The sequence below is a fragment of the Prionailurus viverrinus genome, chromosome A2 (genome assembly GCF_022837055.1).
Source record: "Prionailurus viverrinus isolate Anna chromosome A2, UM_Priviv_1.0, whole genome shotgun sequence".
In the NCBI taxonomy this organism is placed as follows: domain Eukaryota; kingdom Metazoa; phylum Chordata; class Mammalia; order Carnivora; family Felidae; genus Prionailurus; species Prionailurus viverrinus.
This window is the reverse complement of record NC_062562.1, coordinates 3,048,268-3,072,444: the sequence shown is the minus strand read 5'-3', so window position 1 is coordinate 3,072,444 and position 24,177 is coordinate 3,048,268. Positions and strand designations below refer to the sequence as shown.

Sequence of the window (24,177 nt, the reverse complement as noted above, 5' to 3'; positions counted from 1 at the left end):
TCGCGGGTCACCCCCCTCGGCACTTGACTCGCACGTGGCCCCGGGCTGAAGAACTCCCTTCCCTCGGGGGTTCTGTGCTAGGACTTGAACGTGAGGCTTTCTTAGGCGCTGCTCTACCCATTTCCCCGCTGACCCCTAACGATCTCAGGTGCCCGACGAACAACAGGACGTCAAATCGAGCTGTAGCCCGTACGCGTGCGGCCTCTGAAACGAGAATCTTGCGGAAGCGCGACGGGGGGGACCCTCACCCGATCCTAAAGGCCACAGGCCGCCTCCGGGGTGGCGGCTAAGGGCAGCTAGGCTCACCGGCCGTCCACGTCGTAGGGCCTCCGCACCGCGGGCCGCCGCTCCTGCTCGTAGCGCAGCTCCTGCTGGCGCCGCAGCTCCTCGCGCTCCCGGTGGATGCGCTCCTGCTCCCGCCGGCGCTCGTGCTCCACGTGCATGCGCTCGCGCTCCAGCCGCTCCCGCTCCATGCGCTCGCGCTCCAGGCGGTGGCGGTGGAAGGCCAGCCTCTCGCGGGCGATCTCCAGCCGCTCGCGCTCCTCCCGCTCCCACTGCGCCTGCATGCGCTGCTCCCACTCGCTGCGCTCGCGCACCCTGCGGGAGAGCAGCTGCTAGAGGGGCCGCGGTGCCGGTGGCATCACCCGGGCAGGCGAGCGGCCGGGACACGGGAGCCACGGCTCCCGCCCGCCCGGAGCGCGGACCGGCCCCGGGAGCTGCAGAAACGCGGCCCCGGGTCTGCGCCTTCCCGACCGGCCAGGGCGTCGGTGCGGCGGCAGCCCCGGGGTGCCGGCACGGGCTCCGCCGCCGGCTCGGTGCCCCCCAGTTCGGTCCCTGACCGGTGGGAATCAGAGCAGAGAGGCACGGGCACATAGGGGCTCCTCTAGGATAGGAGCTGAACCTCACTTCCCGAAACCTTTTCTGCAGATCAACATCTGATTCCATGAAACAGTCCATTAAAAATAAGAAACAGAACACACTTGCCACAGGAAATTAAGTCTCGGTCAGGACCTCTTGTCCCTAAATGAGCTTCAGTCACCCCGGGATGGGGCGAGTGCACTAGAATTGAAATCCTGACGATGTTTGTAAACTCAGAGGAGTTTACCGACAGGCAGCCCGTGGTGGCCGAGCGAAGGGCCGGGGAGCCCGCGCAGCCCGAGGGCGCGGCCAGCTCTGCTCTTGTTAGGGACACCAGCTACGCCCCAGCGCATTTCCTGCCAGTCCCTGTACGTGTGACACGGAAGACAGTGGCCATGTTGTCCCCTCTCCACCCGTTGCTACGCCTTTACAGACACCTACTTACACCGGCAGAAACGCATACTCTTGCCTCACTGCCGGGTTTTGGACAAGAATGGCTACAGCCTCCTTGATTAATGCGACACGTCCAGGCCCTCCCACATCCGCCTTTACAGGTCGAGGGCAAGGTTTCAGGAAGGGCCCCGTGGAGCGGACAGGCCACGGTTTATACAAGCAGCACCCAGAGGCAGACCTTTTGATGGTCTCCTAACTTTCACAACCTCACACAATCGGAGGCTTTCTCATGCACAAGTTCCTCTAGGGCAGGTCTGGAGAAGTGGCACTTCTAGGTCTGGGGCACTAGACTTAGCCGCGCGGGCCTCCGCGGAATCCCTCTCCAGGGGCCGTGCCCCCGTCCCCCACACTGGAACGCACACAGCGCACCCAACCAAACCGGCAGAAGCAAAAACTGGTCTCGCTGCTCTTTTCACGAGCGCTACCGGTGCCCAGTGAAGCCTCCCTTCGTCCTGAGTCCTGTGGCACCTGACCCGTCCCTTCTGTCGACTCGCTCCTGTCCGTTTCCTAGCAGGTTTTTTTTGCCTCCTTACATTTACTTCACATCACGTTTATTCCCATCCCTCGTGGATCTTTCACGTACAGACAGAAGTTACATTTTCTCTCAGTCAACCTCTCCTTCCGGCCCCCAACTCTTGAACGCACCAACTTCCGCTGTATACGGGTGTTGTCAGCTTTCATGTTTGTGTTCTGTCACCAGCTGACGGGGACTGTTTTGTCACTGACGGGAGCTGCAGACCCAGAGGGCCAACCAAAGGAATAGCCAAGTGACTTGAAGCTATTAAAGGATGAGAGAGCCCATCCTTTTGTCCCTGGTGAGAAACGTCACTACTGACATATGAAGTCCCCACATGCGCACGGGTCAGCTCTGCGGCCCTACGTCACTTCAACACAAGGGCCCTTTGTCCGGCGCCCGTCCCTGCGCAGCAGGAAGCTGTGAGTGCACGCACACCAGAAAGGCCGTGCCTCGCCCCCTCTACTCATTCTTACTCTGCCAGTTTTACGAGCGCTGTTTATTTTTTCAACTATAGTTTAAGAATTGTTTCTTTGTAAAAAACTGTCATACAGTGTGTTCAGTACTGCTTGTGTTTAGTTTTTAAAACTTCTGGAGACTTTTTCTTTAGCTATTTTAAGGACGGGGACATCTCTGCTCTCTCCCTGCGTGTGTCCCACTGTTTCTCTCCCTTCCAACCGCTCTGGGGGCACACCGGGTGTGTGAACCAGCACTGCTAGGCATTTCAACTCCCTGCCGTTACCTCCCAGAATCATCAAGAGATGGGCCTATCTGCATGAGAAGATCATTTGAAAATAACCACAGGATGGAAGAGCACAGCAAGTCTATTGAAGGCCAAAGGAGCAACAGGGTTTAAAGCAATATCCCACCCACAGGGGGCTCTGAAAATATGCCCCCATGACATGGTCTGACTAGTCCAGAGACAGAAGCAAACCAGGAACACTGCTGGACACGGACTCACCTCCGGGACTCAGAGTCTCTCGACTTCCGAGGCTCTTTGACTTTATCAAAAGACACAACAGACCGCTTCTCTCTGCTGGCCGATTTGCGATCCTGGCTCTTAGAAACCTGGTTCACCAAAAAATATTCACGAGTTAAGGTAGAAATGACAACAGGAAGAATCAGGTGAGTCCACATCCAAGCATCCAACACGAAGATTGGAAATGAACGTTAACATTTAATGGGACAACCAGTTAACAGGGTGTGAGACTTCATGTTTTCCTGACCATACTTAAAAATCAAAACGTCATCACCATGCCAAAATATCGAACGAGAATTTTTTCTTTTTTTTTTTTTTTTTAATTTTTTTTTGACGTTTATTTATTTTTGAGACAGGGAGAGACAGCATGAACGGGGGAGGGTCAGAGAGAGAGGGAGACACAGAATCTGAAACAGGCTCCAGGCTCTGAGCTGTCAGCACAGAGCCCGACGCGGGGCTCGAACTCACGGACCTCGAGATCATGACCTGAGCCGAAGTCGGATGCTTAACCGACTGAGCCACCCAGGCGCCCCCCAACGAGAATTTTCAACAGGGTCAAAATAGAAATATTATCTCTCTAAAACTTTTTAGATGATGAAAACCAATTTTTTAAAAAATGTATTTACTTATTTTAAGAAAGAGGGAATGAAAGCAGGGGAGGGGCAGAGACAGACAGGGAGACAGAAAATCCCAAACAGGGGCTCGATTTCACAAACCGTGAGGTCATGACCTGAGCCAAAACCAAGAGTCAGACGCTCAACCAACTAAGCCACCCAGGTGCCCCAAAACCAATTTTTTTAATACTTGGTCTTCTTCATCTAAAATAAACTCCTTGGAGGGACGCCTGGGTGGCTCAGTCGGCTGAGCGTCCGACTTCAGCTCAGGTCATGATCTCGTGGTTCATGGGTTGGAGCCCCACGTCGGGCCCTGTGCTGACAGCTCGGAGCCTGGAGCTGCTCCGGATTCTGTGTCTCCCTCTCTCTCTGCTCCTCCCCAGCTTGCACTCGGTTTCTCTCTCTCTCTCAAAAATAAGTAAAACATTGAAAAAATAACATAACATAAACTAAACTCCTTACTCTCAACTCTTTACTCCTTTTCTTTTCCTTCCTAATTAAACATGCAGTGAGTGCCCAACCATGGCTACCTCTAGTATAGCAGAGGATTCCCGATTTGTGTGACTGCGTTATCTTTACGAGATCTACCCATCTTAGCCCTGGAACTCATACTTCCATTTTGCCATTTTCCACTCATTTTACATAAAATAACTGTAAAAGAGGTCGTCACATGTACTATAACATGTGCACAAAAATAAGCACGCTGGAAGTTTGCAGAACTGGAACACTGGCTTGCAATAGCCAAAATGATTTGCCATCTCACAGCACAGGGTAACATGGCAGGCCTGAGGCTGGAGCCTGGGAACCTGGCATTCAGAGTGTCTCCAGCTGACAGTCCCAGGGTGGTCACTGTGCCTAGACTGTGCCCACTGTGGTTTCTGCTCAACACCTGCTTTCCTCTTAGAAGTCACGAATTTCGGTATATATCTAGCAGAACGTCTAGGTAACCAGCCCCCAAATAACAACCTTGGGTGCTGACACTAACAGGCTAACGGGCTTCCCTGGACAAGAGCATAGGCCACACGAAGGGGAGGGCACGAGGGAGCCTGCACAAGTCCTCTATGGACTCTGTGTCTTTTCCCCCATGACTGGGCTGTGTATCCTTACTGCACCACTATAGGCAATCTTAGCTGTGAGGACCATCACAGGCCAAGCCCTGTGGTCCTGAGGGTGAACTGGTGAATGTGGGTGGTCTTGAGGACCCTGGCCCCATATCTATCCAAGTTGCAAGACCCAAAAATTGAAGTTAGGGACACTGACAGCTGCCTAAGCCCTCACAGCAGGCAGAGTGAAATGGTAAGGACCCAAGACAGGTACTTTGTGAATTGTGTTCTCTGGAGCATCTGCGTGGACAAAGAACACGGGACCGAGCCCAAGTGGAGATCCAACTCAGAAGGGCATGAAACCTCAGCTGGGTTACATAGGAATTTAGGAATGTGTGATGGAGAGCTGCCACCACTTTCAAGGGAGACCATGAAAATGGCCACCTACATGTGGATTCGGGTGGGGGAAGCCAACTATTCCCATATTTTAATTTTATGAGACAGTGCTCTAACTCTGTCATGGCTTTAGTTCACATCTGAACTTTAAAATTAGCTTTAGGTAATAAGAAAACAAAAATTCTCATCAGAACAAAGTTACGCGCAAACAAAAGCTTTTAAACTCTTTCCGTTTTGGGGGGCAACTGGGTGGATCAGTCACCGGAAATCAAGTGTCCGACTCTTGATTTTCACTCAGGTTATGATCTCATGTTTTGCAAGTTCGAGCCCTGTGTCAGGCTCTGTGATGACAGGATGGAGTGTGCTTGTGATTCTCTGTCTCTCCCCTGCTCTCACTCTCTCAAAATAAACTTTAAGAATAAAAAAATAAATAAGTGAAAAAAGAGAAACACTAAATACTCTAGTTAGAAAATTGATACTCACTCTCTCTTTGGATCCTGAAGTCTTGACACTAATAACAGGCACCCCTTTAGATTTATCCATCACTACGGTCCGCTCGGTTCCTCGACTTCCTACAGAAGAAAGGAGTTGTGTAATGGAAGAAACAGAAAACTCCCAGATTAGACAAGAAGGATTTCTCTCTATGGAAAAGAAATCTAGTATGCACTGCTGACAGCAAACCGTAAACCACAACAGCCGGGAACAGAGCACAGGGCGACATCACCAGTGACAGTACCTGATTTTGTGGTTCGAGATCGCTCCGAGGGGCCAGGTTTCTGATCATCTTGATCTTTACTCTTTTCTCCGCTTACGTCTTCACCCTTCTTAGTGTCCTCTTTTCTATCAGCTTTATCTTCCCTCTTGAGGTTCGCAGATCTACAAATGACATCCCAGAACAACAGACGCACGTTACGTCCAACATTTAGGCAGCGAAGCAGCCACGACGAGACTCTTGCAGTGAGCGCCACGTGACCAGGAGGCTGCCTGGGCGTCAGCGGGACGAGGCCCGACAAGGGGAGCTGCCTGCTCTCCCCAAGCACCCTGGGAAGAGGGGCTGAAGGAAGGAATCCTCTCAGGGAGCTACTGAAGGTGAACCCCCTCCACCAAACGTCAGTATAAACTAAAGGAGGGGGAGGCCTTGCGGTCTCCCTGTCCGTGGAAAACGTGCAGGATGTGAAACGTAGAAAGGCCATCTTGTCCACAGTTCCCTCAGAGAAGAGCGATACCTGTCACTGGTGCTGGACTTCTCCTTCTTCCCCTCACCCTCTCTCTTCTCAGAAGTTTTCTTCCCAGTCGGTTCATTTTTCGCCTGAAAAAAACAATCAAGTGCAAGTATTACCTTATTTCCTCAAAGGGTCACATCCCGGTAAGAAAACCACCACTTACTTTTTCCACGGAGATCATCTTCCCGTGGAGCTCTGTTTTGTGCAGGTGGTTAATGCATTTTGTGGCCTCTTCTGCTGTGGACATTGTAACAAAGCCATAGCAGCGAGCTCCAGGACTCCGGGCATTTGTCACAACCTTAGCGCCCACCACCTCAAAGGAAAGCACACGAACGGGACTCAGACACAAAGCCCCCACTCACAGACCCCCAACACCCGCTGCGTGAAACGCACAGGACATCCCCGTTCACGCTGCTTTCCTCTGATGCATGAGTCCCGGCACCTGCCCTGGAACGAGGACTGTGGGCGATGCCCCGTCACCCAGTGCCTGACAAGTGGCACATGACAACTAGGGAGGATGACGCTACTGCCTCACTGGGACGACTCTGCGGATCTGCTCCACTTCCGGCCGTTCCCTCTGGGGATCAGACCTCAGCCGTCATTCCGTTAGCCGTGTGGGCAGTGAAGCAGGAAGACAGATGTGCACGTGGAGACTGACGTAAGGACGCTAAACCCATCTTACTCCGAGCGATGACAAAATTCGGTAGGAGAGGTTTCTGGCACCAGAGCCACATCTCTGCACACTACTTACTTCTCCCAGTGACCCTGGCAAGTTAAGGTTAGGCACTCTGGCTCAGGGGAGGTCCCACATAAGCCAGTATTCACCCTCATTATGCCACACGGACACTCAGACCCAAGAGAGTTTCCGAGAGGGCTGTCCCTACTCAAGGACATTAAGCTGAGAACGAACCCAAGACACTGCAGGCTCCAAGGTGACATGTCCCTGCTGAGAGTACCCATCTGGGCCACAGGGGAATCGTGAAAGAGGCCCACCACACATTACCGAGGCCCAGGGAATCATTAGTTATTTCTACAACCCCATCATATTTAATTTCACTCTTTTTGGTTCCCAGACATCGATAACCAAAGCAAATACTATTGGTTTTCTCCGCTATAAATTGTTGAATCCTTACTATAAACAGAGGCCTGTGCTTAAGTCTCACTTTGGCTTGCCCCAAAAGCTACCTCTGAGATAATGAACCCTGGATGCAGCAGTTTATTTAGGAGGTGAATCTAGAAAGCACATGGGGAGGTGGTGAAAAAGAGAAGGGAAGAGAGCTAACGCAGGTACTCTAAATCAAACACGGAACCGCAGCCGGCCTGGAGGGGTGGGGGAGGCGGGTGCCTCTATCCATCATGGCCACCGCTCCTGGGCTCAGTGAGGAGGGGAATCAGAAGAGAAGTGGCCCGGCTGTGGGTGAAAGCAGGCAGGCTGAGGGACACGGGCCGGGGCACCAACAGCTCTGCAACAGCTACACACGCCATCCGAAGGAGCCAGCACCTCTGAGGGCCCTCAAGCAGACGGGAGCTCACACAGGGGAAATGACGTGCTCCCGGCCACTCGACTGTGAGCAGCAGAGCTGGGCCCACAGCTGCCCAGACCAGTCTGACCCTAAAGGCCCTGTTTACAACCCCTTTCTACAGCCTCCCTCCAGTTCCACAGTGACCACCATCTCGCAGAAGTGCTGACAGCACCTCCCTGCCCTGCCCTTTGCCACCACTGCTGAAGTTGAAGACTCAACACCACAGAAACAGATTTAGAAGATCCTCTAAAATTTACGTGGTGGCTTTGGGGCCCGGGAAAAGGGAGAAACAATACGGAGCAGGCGTGGGCTCTGGGAGCTTCCACCTCTCTCACCGCGAGCAGTGGAGGGACAGACCCGCCACAGGCTGTGAGCAAACATGAGCCAAAGAACGGCACGGCGTCGTTCAAAGCAGTCCCCGAGAAGGGACAATCATCTGCACGTAAAGGCCGTACTACATTGGCTTAAAAACATTTTCTCTCCTCGATGACCCCTTGGTCTTACCTTCCCATATTTGCTGAAAAGATTCTTCAAATCTGTGGCTCTGGTGGTAGAAGAGAGTCCGCTAACCCAGAAATTTCTACCACAACTGCTACGACCTATTTCAAAAGAAAAGTCTGGTCAAAACCACCACACTCACGAGATCCTGAGTCTTAAAGACTAAAGTCATTCCAAACCAGACACTTCCCCACTTCTCCCAGATGCCAGCACAACCCAAGCCGGCTAAGACAGGAGGGCCTGCCGCATCCTCACACAACGCTAGGAAACGCACACCAGGTCTACCAGGGTGGTGAGCAAAGCCAGTTTAACAGCACTGAACCAGGGGCTATCAGGAACGTGGGAGGTTGGTTCACATAGAAAGTCGCCAAATGGCACTAGGCAGCCCGGTGGAGTGGCTTCTGCCCATAGAACAGCTGCTATCAGGATGAACCCAATCCAGATGCTTCTCCTTCTTGTCATATATACCGTATTTCCCACCTATGCTTCATCTGGATTTCTTCTTCTAGACTGCTAAGAAGGAATCCGAACCAACAAAACGTCGTCTCCATTAGCGATTTTAATAGAGAGCGAAGCTGTTGATAAACCTGAGGTACCAGATAACCCCACGATAGCTGAAGTCAGAACATTTATTCCCATTTACAAGTATCACTGAGGCTAAGGAAGTCTGCAAATCAGAGGGCCAGTCAGGATCGATGAGCTCAAAGTGCTCCCTCGAAAACAAGTGTCTGCTTCCGATCGACAGGTTAACTCTGAGGACCTGGCCTGCCCTCTATAACCCAGAACCTACAGATGAGTAGCAGAGGAGGGGAGAAAGGCTTCATGAGAGGCCCCAAAGCACATCTGGGAAAGAAACACCATATGCAACGAACCGGAAGCAGATACCCCACTGCTGCCAAGGCCCAACATGCTCCAGGAGACTGGGGTCGCCCCGGTGACCTACCCTTTTCCTCTTTGGAAAGCCTTTTTGTATCCGAGTCATCTTCGACAGAACTAGAGACAAAAGATAATGTCACTCCAGAAGGAAGCAGCAGAGAGGAAACAAACTCAAAATTATAAAACACGTGCTGAGGTTGCATACCTACCCGAAATTTAGTTCTGAAAAAATGATACCCCGACAAACTTGTATTGGAAATCTGACCTAACCATAAGATTTCAGACCCATAGGAGTTAATTAATTCTGCTGGGCTAAAGATAATTAGGAAGAATTAAAGAAAACAACCATGATAGGTTGAGAAAAGAAAAAAGATTATGTAATCAGTTTAAAATAAAGAGAAATAAAACATCGTTTAGAAGTAAACTACAATTGCATCAGTCTGGCTGGCCAATTGCAGAAAAAACAGCTTATGTGTGTCATTAAATGACCAATGAAAAGGAGATAGCGTCTGGTCTAAAACTGAGAAAAAACAAACCTCATTTTCTGATCAGCGCCCTCACTGGCTGAGGACTCTTTAGGAGCCGGAGGGACTTCATTACAAGCTTCAAAAGCAAACTTCTTCACGTCTTCTTTGCTATCTCTGGGGTCTGGGCTTGAGGCTTCCTGGGGCGCTTCCGCGACCTCCTCGCTAGAGGCTTCCGTGTGCTCTGAGGCTTTACTACTCTGCTCAACTGGCTTCTCTAGCCCTACAGGCTCACAGTCCGTCCGCGCGCCATCGCCCGGCTGCTCCACGGGCTCCCTTTTCACTACCGCTAACAGGGTGTCTGCCCTGCTCGCCTGAGCTCGTGCTGTTGACTCGCTGGCCAAATCTAAGTCACCCTCCTCCGGATGGGCGCTGCCAAAAAGGTCCTCTTCCTCCGCAAGCTTTCTGTCTGGCCCCACGCTACTTGTATCCTGTGCAAAGGGCTGCTCCAGCTCGGAACCTTCTTCTTTTACTGGCTCAGATTTACAAGTTTCCCCCAAAATGTCGAGTATTTTCTCATTTTCTACGGATTTAACAGGAATAGAATGGCACAAGGTTTAATTACCAGGGAAATAAAGCAATCACAAATGCGGAACCGGCACGGCTGCCACGCTAACACGAAGAGAACCGCTAGCTACACAGAGATTGGAAAACCCGCGGGTACACAAAGTTACACTGGTTACACTACCTGCGCTCCAACCGACTGCTACAGTAAGCCGCTACGCTACATGGAAGAGAAAAGCATCCCAGAGATTTAACCCCCAAAACCTTCTGGCTGATTCTTGACAGTCTTCATTCTGTCGTCGTTTACATAGAACTCTTCCAAATTTAGCTTCCAAAGTCCAAGTTGCTTAACTGAATGTATCACCATTCACTGAACAGCTCAATTTCCAAATTTCTTTGAATTTCTTTTAACAGAACAGTCCAACATGAAAACCAGAATCTCTTCCATCGGTGATCTGAGATATTTGCAGTCCAGAAAGTGAACGGTATTTGTTTGGAATTCTCATGAAGAAACTCTTTCCTCTTCTGGAATCCAGTTATGTCTCAATGTTTTAAAACGCATCTCCCTACAGCTACCTGCACTGCCTGAATTAAAAACCACAAAGTTAAGACACTGCCCAATATCACAAGATCTGTTTTGTGGGGTGCAGAGGTTATTAGCTCTTGAGAGGCATGCAAACTCTTTCTACATGTTTAAATGCCGTTTACGTTTAAAAAGGCATGAGATAGTCTCATCTCACCAATACAGTTTGTAAAATGAGAAGTCAGCCACTTTCACAGATCTGGTGATATGGCTGGGTTTCCAATCTCTATGATCCTGGTATGTTCTGGATCGTAAACCTTTAGAACAATGTATACTACAGTAAGGCAACTTTTTAAAATTAAAGAATTTAAATTAGAGAAGGTGGAAAGCTAGAATGGTTCCAAACCCCCGCTGGTAAGTTTTTCATTTAACAGTACCTGGCTCCAAGGATGGCTCTTCAATTTCCTGCAACAAAAAACATAAATAAGATTGTGCCAGATGAACGCAATCTAGTGCATTTACACTGGAAACTAACTAAAAGAGGGATTTCTGAAGTACAGACTAGGAAACTCACAACTGCACCAGGTGGAGAACCTGCTCGGGCATTCAGGAAAGAGCCTGCCCTCAGACACGCCACCTCCCTCCCCTCCGCCCCAAGCTCCCCAATGCAGGCTACTCTCCAGGGGCCTCGGCCCTGGTTGCGGATACTGTTTCTTTTGCCTTGTTTCCCCAGCACCTGGCAATCGTATCACTTTCAGTGGTGATGACATCATCACGGGCTTGTCGGTCCCCCTAGACTGAACTCTTAAAAGCCAAGAGAGCGGTGTTTTTGTCTACTTGTGGCGTGTAACAGAATGCCTGACATTTCACTCAACGTAGCGCTAATTTCTAAAAATTCAGAAGCGTGAGGGAACATAGGTACAGGTGGTCGGACCTCTGTTCTTAGTTCACGTGGTCCTACTACCTCACCTCTGCCTGCCTGTCACTTGAGTGCTGTCCAGCATTACACGCTACTCCCCGCCCCCCCCCCCCCCCCGCTTTTCCAACCAGTGTTGCCACGGGGCCCCCTCTAATCCCTAAATATCCTCCAAACCCTTCCCAGAAAGCCCTGTCCATCCAGACCATGGCCACTCCTCACCTACAACAGCATCTGGTCTCACTATCCCTTCCCCATATGCCTGCACTTTACTGCCATGGTGAGCATATGGTTCCTGTGGCCTAAAGCCTTCAGCGATAGCCCCCACACCCTCTCTCCCTCCCGCAGGCCCACGTGTCCCCGCCCCACCCCCAGGCGAGTCCTACACCTCCCTCAGCACTTGGCTTGGGGGCCATCTCTTCATAGAAAGGCTTCTCCTAATGGCTTCAGAGGCTGCCCACTATGGAAGAGCCCCTCTGTCAACATGCGGTCCTCCACACTGACATTCCCTCTGCGTAAGGCCCGTCATTCTGGACTTTAGGCAATACTGAGGAGCACCGACTAGGTTCCACGCACAAATTTAAACACCTCTCACACACTCACACACACACACACACGTTAATCAGACAATCCTAACAGGTTGGAACTATCAGTATCAAACTTCTTTTCACAGACAGGGAGACTGGCACAGAGTGACTGACAAACTTCCTCAAGGACACACAGCACAGCCAGAATCTAAGCAATGGCTGTGTGGGTGGGAGTCCACACCAGTCCTGGTCTCTGCTTGACCCTGCTGAGGTACTTCCCATGGCGAGGAAGGGCTCCAGGAAGATGGTGACCACCCTTTCTTCTCATTCATCTCTGTATACACACCTGACACATGCTTGTGGGATGGAGGGGAATGGTCTGCACCTCCACTGGGAACTAGTCTGCCATCCGGGAAAGCACTGTGGAACTGTTCACTTCTCTGTTTCGTTTTATGTATTTTTTTTCATGCAACGTACCCCACCCTGGGAATTAAGCCTACAACTAGAGCCAAAGATCATCCTAGACAGAATTCTCTCCTTAACTTTCTCCAGAAAGAAATTAATGTACCTCTATTTGTCTCGGAAGGGTTTATATATTTTCCACGTTAACATGGGAGTCTTTGACCAAAAAAACCCAAAAAACAAAAAACTAGAGCAAATGGCAAGACCCGGCTCCTCCTTTCCTTTCGGAGCCAGGAAATGGGTGGTATCACTTTGCAGCTGGAGCGAGACATTAGGACTAAAGGTAAACTGGGCTCCACCGCACTTTCTTGAGGTTTGCACCCTCCTCGCAGCTGGGATTCTGGCTTGCCAATAACCACCCTTGCCCCTGCCTGGCAGAAGCAAATGGGGATTGTGTCTGAAAGACGGCTTCTAATTAAGCAGTACAGGTAAATGAAAAATGACACCAAAAAACCCCAAAAAACAAAAACTGGCACATACTATGTTTTTATTTCCTTGCAAAATTTTCCAATGAAAATCAGACAGCTACCCAGATAAGTTTATTCCAGCAGTTTTTATCTAGGCAGGCTTGCTGAAAAATTAAAAGGAAACTCAAGACCCACACGTATGTAAATCCTACCTGAAAGTCAGTCCACATCTCATTTGTTCTCATCTAAGATTTAATATTTACACAGACGATACAGTCAAGATGATAGAGTCGTCAAAATAAAGCTCTGCATTTGCTGTGAGAAAATTCCCGTAGACAGAACCAGAACCCCTGAGGTTCCACCCTTCCCAGCTGTGATGTCACTGCTCTGGCCACCCCACCCCTCCTGCATCCTCATCTGGACCCCGAGAATCTCTCCTAGGGAGGGAGTGCTCCCCTCGGCCCCCCCACCCCCACCCCATCTCACCCAACAGAGGACACCACCCAGAACAGATCAGACAGGTGGTCTTTCCGCCGGCAATGAAACCAACAAGACCTTCCCAAACGGGCCCTCCTCTTGGCTATACAGAAGCCACGGAGCTTGAAGGGGAAGGAAAGACGAGGAGTCCTTTGCAACAGGCACATTGTACTTGGAGAAAGTGGAAGGTAAAACCCTCTCTGAAGGTGCCAGAGGGGCAAACACACCTCACAATGCCTTGTACTTAGCAGTGCCATACAACATCTGAAGTGGTTGCCAGAAATGCTAGTCTCATCTTGGATTCTAAAATTATCGAGACATACAATTTACCTGCAATATAGTGAAGTCAGATGATGAAGTATCTAAATTGTTTAGAGTTTCTTTGTCCTCCATCTGCAAAATAAACGAGAATACAGCTTATGTTGTCAATACAGGGTAACCCAACGGTACACACATACAATGAAAAATAACAGCGATGAAAATCACTCCTGACACAGTGCAGGAATCAAAACAGCATTATAGTTTGACTTCACCTCAGTTTAAAGAAACATTCCAAGTGTATATACCTGCAGATAGAGCGTGAAACCCACTAAAATGGTACCAGTGAGGATTTTAAGACACGAGCCAAAGGAAAAAGGAAAAACAGTAGGTTTAATCTAAAAAGAGATTAAAATTAGGTAGTATAGACTCTCCCAAGTCAGTCGGAACCCCAAGTTCGGGGGCTGCTCTCCCATGAACAATGTCCAGAACCAGACTGCGGGAGAGATTCTCAGATTTCTCGGGCCGCCACTTCTCCAAGCCTGAATGCTACGGCTACTGAGCCTGCTGCCCCAAGGTGGCTCCGGCCTAGACTGGGATGGATCCCTTGAGTACCTGACTCCTAGCCTCATCAATCTCCAAACAGGAGTGTGGGGATAGGAACACAGGACTGCAAAGTCAGGTGGCCCAGAGGCACCTCTGTTGGGGAAGAACGACTGGTGGACTGATCTTCTAAGAGGCAGGCTCTACCCAATAAGGTGGGGGTTCCCCATACACATGAGGGAGATCCATAAAATTACTGGGCGAACCAAAATAATCTTAACTGCTTGCCATAACACCCCAAGCTGGTTATGTTTTAGGGAGGACAATAATGTTTCAAGTATTTGCTAAAGAACGCGTACGGCTATTACGTTTATCTGGCTAGGAAGCCACCCTTGCACCACTCCTTCCTTCCCGACGCAGCTGTCTCCAGATCGCCTGTGTGTGCTCCCAAGAGTGCAAGACCATCTGTCCTTTCTCTGCACAAGTGGCCACACATTGTGTACCCTGCCATAGCTTCACTTTCCTCTTGGAGATTGTTTTAATTCCTATATACCTAATTAGTTCATGTACGTGATTACATTAAAAGTAATAACTATAATAGCGGAAGGGGTGATAATATTTCACACCGACAACAGCAATGACCCTATGGTGCGGCTGTATGCTGGGCACTGCTCTAAAGCAGGGTCAGCAGACTCGTCCTGTCAAGGGCCAGCTGGTGAATATCTGAGACTTTGCAGGCCAAACGGTCTTTGCCATGATTATTCTACTGTACTGTTGGAGAAATCAACCACAGAAGACTGTCCCCAACAGGAGTGGCCATGTTTCAACAGATCTTTGGCCAGTATGAGGACTTTGGATCTAAGCTGGTAAGAAACATTTATCTTTTCAATCTTCCCCAAACCAATTATTTTTGCAAGTGAGGTCTAGAGAGGTTAACTAACTCGCCCAAGGTCGCACAACAAATTAAGTGGCAGACCTTTACTGAATGGTCTTAGTTCTTAAACTATACCACTTCCATCAATCATAATTACTTAACCATCACTGACAGACACTTGAGACACTTCCAGGCTTTTGGGACTGAATGTATTATTTTCTAATCAGAGAGGAAAAACCAACTTCAAGAAGCAGCAACTAATAAGGAAGGGTAAGTACTTCATCTCACTGCTCTAGCGTTTGGGGTACTTTTGAGGAAAGCCACTGAATGAGACTCACGCCAAAAACTAAAATTATATACCCTATTTGTATCAAAATGAGAGTCATTTCTCAGAATCACACTTTCCATTCCAAGGACAGTCTGCTACCTCTAAGGATACTCAGGATCCGTTCCACTAGCAGAGAACAGAGGTTCCTTCCCTGAGGATGACTCAGGAGGCACCCACCAGAAGACATCTGAGAACCACTATAGAAAGGAGGTGCCTCCCAGGAACCCACACATAAGCATTCCTACCGAGATGCCTCACATCTTCTAATTTTTACCGCCTTTTCCATCTAGTCAACATTCATCCTCACAGAAATACAATAATCTAATAAATTTTTCGCACCAAGTCAACACGGCGTAGGAGTTAAGCACACGGACTCTGTCATCAGCCTGGTCTTCTTACTCTCTTACGAGCTATGTGTTCTTGGATCTTTACCTTTACTCTCCAATTTCCTCAAGGAGAAAATAGGCAAAACGTCATTTACATATGTCCTGTTGTGTCAAAAAGATTAAAGGACATCATGCCTAATGCCTGGCAGACAACATTCAATAAAAACACCCATTACAACTGTATTATAATTTGATTTGTTTCTAACATGAAAAAACTAAGGCTTAAAAACCGTCAAAGCTTATTATGGAAGGGTGACTAGAAGGAGGGTAACCAGACGGTTCTTTAACAGGAAAAGACCAACTTTCAACCTGTATTTTGGTATTTTTGAGGCTTCTGAACCATATTACCGTAGACCAACCTCCTAGAATAGGAAGGTCTTGAATAGCGCCCCCGAATGTTTAAGACTGCATTATGCAAATAAATAGCACCTACTCGCGTACCTCACCAAGACACTACTTTTCCAAACGAAATGTGTTTTCAGAACTGTCTGAATTTTACACGTGAACAGACGAACTGGTTTTAAAAGGACCCAATTCCAAACGCAAACCTTATCATCTACCAAGATATTTGAGGAACTGACGAATCCTGGTACATCCTAGATAGAGACTCTGCCGAGTTACCTACAGCATGTTCTTGAAGCTGCTCAGGAAGATCTTTCATTTCTCCCTCGACTAGCTCTCTGCTATCGGACAGGGACTCTGGGAGGTTATCCGCATCATCGTCTTCTACGCCATCTGCAACGCTTCCATTATCGATTTCTGCTTCATCCAACACGCTGATGTCCATCATGTCGATGTCCTGCAAGTTCTCCAAACTTGTTTCAACGTCCTCCTGTGACAAAACAAAATATAACCATCACATGACTGCCATGGGTCAATCCACCAAGTTGATTCACTAACAACGCTGCACATACCTGTCCATCCCCAGAGTTTTCCTCCAGTCCATTGTCTTCCACACCCTCTTCTTCTGGTTTACGTCCTGGAGACAGAATCATTTACACCATGAGATCAGTGACATCTATATTCCAGAAGCAGTAACTTTTACAGGCCCTAAGCATTACAGAAGTAGACACCAACACCATGGCACTTCCCAACTTAGGGATGGTAAGACCATTTGGGACTGGACAGCCTGCTCCTACCCCAGGCAGAAGAGTTGTGTTCTCAACAAGTGGCTGTGCAAGTGTGAGGAGCTAGAAATGAGTGCATAGGAAGGTCGGGGCAGATCAGACCTGTTTTAAGGCCTGGCCTCCGTGTCGAGTGGCTGTGGTTGTGGGAAAAGAGTATTTCACACAGTGTGCTGCTTTTTAGTTAAGAAAGAGCAAGCGTATTTTCCTACAGAAACTAACACAAAACAACATAAATAAGCAACAAGGAAAAACCATTCATAATTTTACCATCTGGAGTTATTAGTCCCCGTGTTATCATATACTTACATACACAGACATCCTCTCCTATCTTGTTACCTACATATGCATAAGATGCTTACAAAAATGGCACTGTACGGTCATTCTGTGATCTTGTCACTTAGTATCTTATGAATGTATTTCCATATTCTTTAACAGCATCATCTAGAGATACCACCATTGATCTAATTAATACATACAGGTAGAAATTCAAGAAAAAGCTTACAAAGATGAACATCCTGGCAGTTTTTTTAAACGTTGATTTATTTTAGAGAGAGAGAGAAAGAGCACATGCGTGAATGGGGGAGGGGCAGAGAGAGGAGGAGACACAGAATTGGAAGCAGGCTCCAGGCTCTGAGCTGTCAGCACAGAGCCTGACACGAGGTTCAAACTCACGAACTGTGAGACCATGACCTGAACTGAAGTCGGACACGAAATCGACCAAGCAACCCAAGAACCTCCTGGCAATTCTTTTTGCACATAGGCAATTACCATTCTAGAACGTATTTCTAGAAAGGGCATTCCCAAGACAAAGGGTATTTTTAAGGCTTTTATTAAAAAAGAAAAAAAGATCCTACCTATTATCAAGATAGGTCACTCCAATTCACACAGCTCCATCAACTATGAATGAAATTGCCAATCTTCCCAAATCTTTGGTAAAATCAGGTATTAATTTTTACCTTCGTCAATGCACTAGGCAAAAAAAGGAATACTGTCTTCACCACAATTTATCTTAGGTTGCATTTTTTGTTCAGGAGGCTGGACTCACCCCTTAACTCTTCTCACTCAACCTCTTAATGTTTCTTATGAATAGACTGCTACATTCACAACCCATTCTGAAGACAACAGTTCATAATGGCCAGCAAGTTGGCACTTTCATCTAAATAGTAATTATGTGGCCAATGCCTTAATTTTTATACAAATTATCAGATGAATAAAAACAATAGAAAAAATGCAAATGATACTAGAAACGACAGATCTAAAGAGAAAAGGGAAATCATTAGCCATGGTAGTAATGAAAACTATAGGGCAGAAGTGGAATTTTTGGTCTGAGAACAGGCTTGCTAAAATTAAACCCTTTTCGTCACGAAGAATGAAATCCCAGGTACGAAGTACACGAAGTACGCTGTGGAGGACGAGTCTCAACAGCAGAGTGTAATGCAGTGAGCTCATATGCTTTGGAGCTACAGCTCCTGGTCACGGAGGCAGAGCTCAGCTTCTGGAAGGATGCAGCAAGGGTTGCTGATCAGCTACCTTTACTCAGTCACAAATCCTCAGAAAAACTTACTTCCTTCAAGACCTTTTTCCCAAAATGAAGATCAGTTTCTTAAATCCAGTAGCTGTTTTTCCGTCACATAAGGGAAACAAACGTTAACTTGCTTACATTTAAGGATTTATCTTGTGAGTGTGCAAGATGCATTAACATTTAGGGCAAAGGGCGGGGGAGGGGGGGGGGGCGGCAAAAACACAAGCCTAATCATGGATACCGTAATTGAGTTTTCTAAAAAAACCCTCAGGGATAAGAATTTCCTTATAACATCTGTTCCCTGATTTTTCCATATTCTAATTTCATTCAGCAATATCAGGAAATCTGAAAAGTTTTTTAGGAATACCTTCTTTAAAAACATAGAGCGTGTGGCACCTGGGTAGCTCTTTGGGTTAAGCGTCAGACTTGTCTCAGGTCATGATCTCAATGTTTTTGAGTTCGAGCCCTATGTCAGGCTCTGTGCTGACAGCTCGGTGCCTGGAGCCTGATTCGGATTCTGTGTCTCCCTCTCTCTCTGCCCCTCCCCTCCCCCACCCACACTCTGTCTCTCAAAAATAAACATTAACCCCCCCCCCCACCAAGAACATGACACTAACAGCACCATTCAATACATTATGTGCAAATAGTCTTTAGTGGCTGGCGGGGAACACCGTTAGCGTTTTATAATATCTCCATGGCAAAATATGCCTTAAGCTTTAAAAAAATGTCTGGAACTCAACCCAGCGCTCTTTATATATAAATATACCAAGAAGATGCACTAGCAGCATGTCCATGGATTATATTTGATAAAGCTGGTATCATTCTAGAATATATATCTCGTACATCCTAGTTACTAGGAAAAATCTAAGTAGGTCACCGTGAACTTGCAACCCTTTACTGATCTCTCCCTTCCACAAGAGGCAGCAGGTTTCCCACAAGCAAAATCAGTTTTCCACGTTCACAGTCACCTTTGCTCCAGAGCAGCAGCACGGGCACACTGCAGCCCAGACTCCTCACAGGGGAGCTCTCTCAAGTAAGAAATCAGCAGAGGGGCGCCTGGGTGGCTCAGTCGGTTAAGCGTCCGACTTCAGCTCAGGTCATGATCTCACGGTTTGTGGGTTCGAGCCCCACATTGAGCTCTGTGCTGACAGCTCGGAGCCTGGAGCCTGCTTCGGATTCTGTGTCTCCCTCTCTCTCTGCCCCTCCCCCACTCATGCTCTGTCTCTCTCTCAAAAATAAATGAACATTAAAAAAAAAAAAAAAGAAATCAGCAGAGAGGTCAAGAGGAACATGTACGTGGTTTGCTTTTTGTTTTTTAATATTTATTTGAGGGTTGCCTGGGTGGCGCAGTCGGTTAAGCGTCCGACTTCAGCCAGGTCGCGATCTCACGGTCCGTGAGTTCGAGCCCCGCGTCAGGCTCTGGGCTGATGGCTCAGAGCCTGGAGCCTGTTTCCGATTCTGTGTCTCCCTCTCTCTCTGCCCCTCCCCCGTTCATGCTCTGTCTCTCTCTGTCCCAAAAATAAATAAACATTGAATATTTATTTGAGAGAGAGACAGAGAGAGAGAGACAGAATCGGAAGCCAGGTCAAGGCTCTGAGCTGTCAGCACAGGGCCCGAGATGGGGGCCCGACACAGGGGTCGAACTCACGACCGCCAACTGAGCCACCCAGGCGCTTCAAGAGAACGTGTGCTCGGAAGAACAGGCTTCAGTACAAAAAGCATAACGCTGGTCGGGAAGCTTACTGAGAGCAACTACTTGGGAAAAGCCACTCTTCTAAAGAGAAGACAGGTATTTAAGTCGATCCAAAATGGATAAAAATGAAAACTACAGCTCTCTAGAATAAGTCAAAGTGCCATCTTTATGTCAAGAGAAAAGGAGGCCCCTCAAATCCTTCCTCCGGAGTAAACAGCTCCTAACTACAAGGTATTGCTCTACTCACTCTGCTCTGGCATCGGTAACCTGTAGAGCAGGAACCTGTCCCTTGCCCTCTTGCCTGGGATGCCATCTCCTCTTCCTCCCCTGAGCTTCTTTCTGCCTCAGGACTCACCAGTTAACTGCCTCCTCCGACTCTGCCAGGGTCCCCCCAAAGCACGAGTGGCCAGATGCATGCGGGCAGGTCATTATTTTTAAAACGTATCTGATTAGGGGTGCCCGGGTGGTTCATTTTTCCTGAGCTTGAGCCTTGCGCCAGGATCTCTGCTGTCAGCACAGAGCCTGCTTCGCTCTCCCTCTGTCTCGGCCCCTCCCCTGCTCGTTCTCTTAAGTAAATAACTTAAAAAAGATAAAATAAAATGTATTCTATTACACAAACATTTATGCAATCATATGCTCAAACACAGTCACACTCCTCACTGTCATTTTTACTTCACAAATAAAAGATTCAGCCTCGTTTTCTTGCACTACATGTTAATCCACCTCCATCTTTTATTTTGTACTGTGGATATTCCTTAGGTTAGGGACTCCCACGCAAAGAGGCTTTATTAAAAAAAATTTTTTTCACATTTATTTATTTTTGAGAGAGACACAGCACAAGCAGAGGAGGGGCAGAGAGAGGGAGACACAGAATCCGAAGCAGGCTCCAGGCTCTGAGCTGTTAGCACAGAACCCGATGCGGGGCTCGAACTCACAAACTGTGAGATCACGACCTGAGCCGAAGTTGGCTGCTTAACCAACTGAGCCACCCAGGCGCGCCCGAAAAGATTCATTAAATCATTTCCAAAAACTGCCCAACTCCGCACATCCTTGCTAACATGGAATATTAGAACGGTATAAAATTTTGCCAGGGTGAGAGGCCAAAATGAGAACTCTATTTTTTTCTTTGCTCCTTCAATTACCCGCAAAAGAATCTTTTTTCATTATACAGGCCAATGTTTTTTCTTTGATCCATGAACCACTTGTTCATAATCTCTACTTCGTCAACTGGACTGTGAATTTTCCTTATTGAAAAAAATTTTAGTGTTCATTCATTTTTGAGAGAGAGAGAGAGAGAGAGAGAGAGAGAGAGAGAGCGCGAGCACGAATGGGGGCGGGGGGGGGGGGGGGCAGAGAGAGACGGAGACACAGAATCCGAAACAGGTTCCAGGCTACAAGTTGTCAACACAGAGCCCGACACTGGGCTCAAACTCATGAGCTATGAGAGCATGACTTGAGCCAAAGTCAGACACTTAACCAAATGAGACCCCAGGTACTTATTTTCCTTATTCTATAATACTTGCTCTCAATCTGTTGCATCTGAGTTATTTACGTCGTCTTTTGCTGAGAGGATTAAACCTTTTGTGCAGCTAAGTTTATTAGCCTTCTTGTCTGTCGGTTTTAGTGTCATTTCAGGTCTCCACCAGGGTAACTTTCAAAGTACCATCCTAGCCAGAATTTTCTATTTGGCCTGGAAGGAGGAAGAACAGATCCTTTCCCACCATGAGATAGACAGCCAGCTGTTCCAGCATCATCTACTGAAAAACCCTCAGTGCCATTTTTAAGAGGAACAAATCCTCAAACTTCCCAGTTTCTGATATCCTATTAAAATTAGAGCAGCTCTACATCACTGGTTTTCCATTATTTTATTTTACTTTTTTTTAATATTTATTTCTTTTGATGGAGAGAAAAGCAAGAGTGTACATGCACAGGGGAGGGGCGGAGAGGAGGGAGGGAGGGAGAATATCCCAAGCAGGCTCCACGCCGTCAGCACAGAGCCCGACGTGGAGCTCAAACCGTGAACTGTGAGATCATGACCTGAGCTGAGATCACCAGGCGCCCCACAACTTAGTTATTCTTATACATTTTCTTTTTAGATCACTTTAGGAATAACTGACAACTTTCTAATATGAAATCATCACATCTAGAAAAATGTTCTCAAAATTAGTCATGTCACAGGTTTTGAATATTGCTATTAGCTTGGCTATTTAAGGACACTAAACATACTACCTTTTACACCCACCTTGTCTTTGACTTACAAGTATTTCTGCCACCTCCAAAATCCAAGAGAATAAACAATTTTAACTAGCTAGCAAGTTCAGTTGGTACACTGTTCCTGTTAGCCAGAACTTTATTTTTTCACATTTCTGAAGCTGTCACTGGCTAATTTGATTGCAGTATTTCATTTCATGAGGCACATTCAGTCCAACAGACCTTACAAACCCAGCACTGGCCCACGAGGAATGGACATCACAGTAGCAGGGTACCGCTCTCCACAAAAAAGAACATGGGTGCCTGGAAGAAATGGCTGATTCCCAAGGTACAGCAGGAAAGTACTAGAGGAATACCCTCTTGTGCCAGAAAATAAGAAAGTGGTCAAAGAGTGACATGGACATGTCAAAAGACACGTGAGTCAGACTGGAGGGCTCTCACTGGAACAATCTGAACATCAAAATAATCATCATAAGGTTTAACAACTTACTGAACAAAGTAAGAATCTCTAAATTCACACTGATAAATGAAGGAGAAGAGCAAGCCATCCCTTATGGCAGAAAACAGACAGATAAATGTAGATAGAATAATACATTTAAAAACTCACCAATGGCTAACCTAATGGATGCCAAAAGTAATGGAGAATGAACAAGATATGAACAAAAGTCTCAAAGTATCCTTCTCATAGATACGGTTACAAAGAGTAAGATAGTAACTTTCCAGGGGAGAAAAGGGAGGAACACCACTTTAAGTCAGTTACTCAAATGGACAGCATGTACCTCCAGAGAGGATACACGGAGAAGAGCAACACTTCTGTTGGTACTGCTGACCAAAGTGTATAATTTGAACCTAATGAGGAAAAGAAATATGAATGAATAAACAAACCCCAATTAAAAAAACAAACAAACTAACCTTTGTAATAAACGATCTGTACTCTTCAAAAATGGCAGTATCAAGAATACAATAGAAATCTTAAAAACTGTTACAGACGGGCACCTGGGGAGGGGGCTCAGTCGGTTGAATGTCCAACTTCAGTTCAGGTCATGATCTCACAGCTCATGAGCTGGAGCCTGGTGTCGGTGTCGGGCTCTGTGCTCACCGCACAGTGCATGGAGCCTGGCTCGAGCTCTGTGTCTCTCTTTTTCTCTCCCTCCCTCCTCCCCTCCCACCGAAATAAACAAACAAACAAACAAACAAAAAAAAAAAAAACCCAAAAAACAAAAAAAAAAACAACCCGTTACAGATAAAAGGAAACCAAAGAGACATGGCAACTGAATGCAATGCATGACCCTGGCCTTTTCTTCCTTTTGAGCCGTGAAGAGCCTAACGTCTAAATAAGGTCTGAGCTTAGACAACTTTATCGATGTTAACGTCTTGATTTTGATGACTACGGTTACGTAATACCCTTGCTTTTAGGCAATACTGGAGTATGTAGGGCAAAAGGGCACATGCCAGCAAATCATCCTCAAATAATTCAGGAACAAAACAAAACATACATACATATGTATACATACACACGAAGGCTGGGAGGAGAATAAAAAAAGGTAGTAAAATCCTAACATCTGGGGAATCTGGACAAAGGATACACAAAAATTGCTGTCTTACATCTTTTCTCTAATATTAACTTGTGTCAAACAAACAAATCAGCAGCACAGGATCAGGTATTGGCTAAAAAGCAAACGTATCAGTTTTGCTTTTTCCAGTTAAATTTACTTTTCTGATAATTATTTTAAAACATTCTGCTTAGGGGTGCCTGGGTGGCTCAGCTGATTAAACTCTTGTTTTGGCTCAGGTCATGATCTCAGGGTCAGGAGACAGAGCCCCGCTGACAACTTGGAGCCTGCTTGGGATTCTCGCTCTCCCTCTCTCTGCCCCTCCCTCCCTCACGCACATGCACTTGATCACAAAAGAAATGAAC

The 24,177-nt window shown here is 47.4% G+C and overlaps 1 protein-coding gene across 3 annotated transcripts in view; it reads right to left on the bottom strand.

The window, feature by feature from the left end:
* Positions 1–24,177, bottom strand: part of SAFB (scaffold attachment factor B) — a 36,888-nt gene that overhangs the window by 5,008 nt on the left and 7,703 nt on the right. For 2 of the 3 annotated variants that reach the window (XM_047835522.1, XM_047835531.1), the window contains exons 3-15: positions 16,621–16,685; positions 16,332–16,538; positions 13,648–13,710; positions 10,966–10,993; positions 9,514–10,024; positions 9,045–9,094; positions 8,108–8,202; positions 6,244–6,393; positions 6,084–6,166; positions 5,594–5,733; positions 5,341–5,429; positions 2,787–2,893; positions 307–597 (exon numbers count right to left, since the gene is read on the bottom strand). In XM_047835522.1, the coding sequence (XP_047691478.1) occupies positions 307–597; positions 2,787–2,893; positions 5,341–5,429; positions 5,594–5,733; positions 6,084–6,166; positions 6,244–6,393; positions 8,108–8,202; positions 9,045–9,094; positions 9,514–10,024; positions 10,966–10,993; positions 13,648–13,710; positions 16,332–16,538; positions 16,621–16,685 (1,879 nt within the window). Of the gene's footprint in view, positions 1–306; positions 598–2,786; positions 2,894–5,340; positions 5,430–5,593; positions 5,734–6,083; positions 6,167–6,243; positions 6,394–8,107; positions 8,203–9,044; positions 9,095–9,513; positions 10,025–10,965; positions 10,994–13,647; positions 13,711–16,327; positions 16,539–16,620; positions 16,686–24,177 lie in introns of those variants that run through there. The other variant, XM_047835541.1, reaches the window with a different exon arrangement.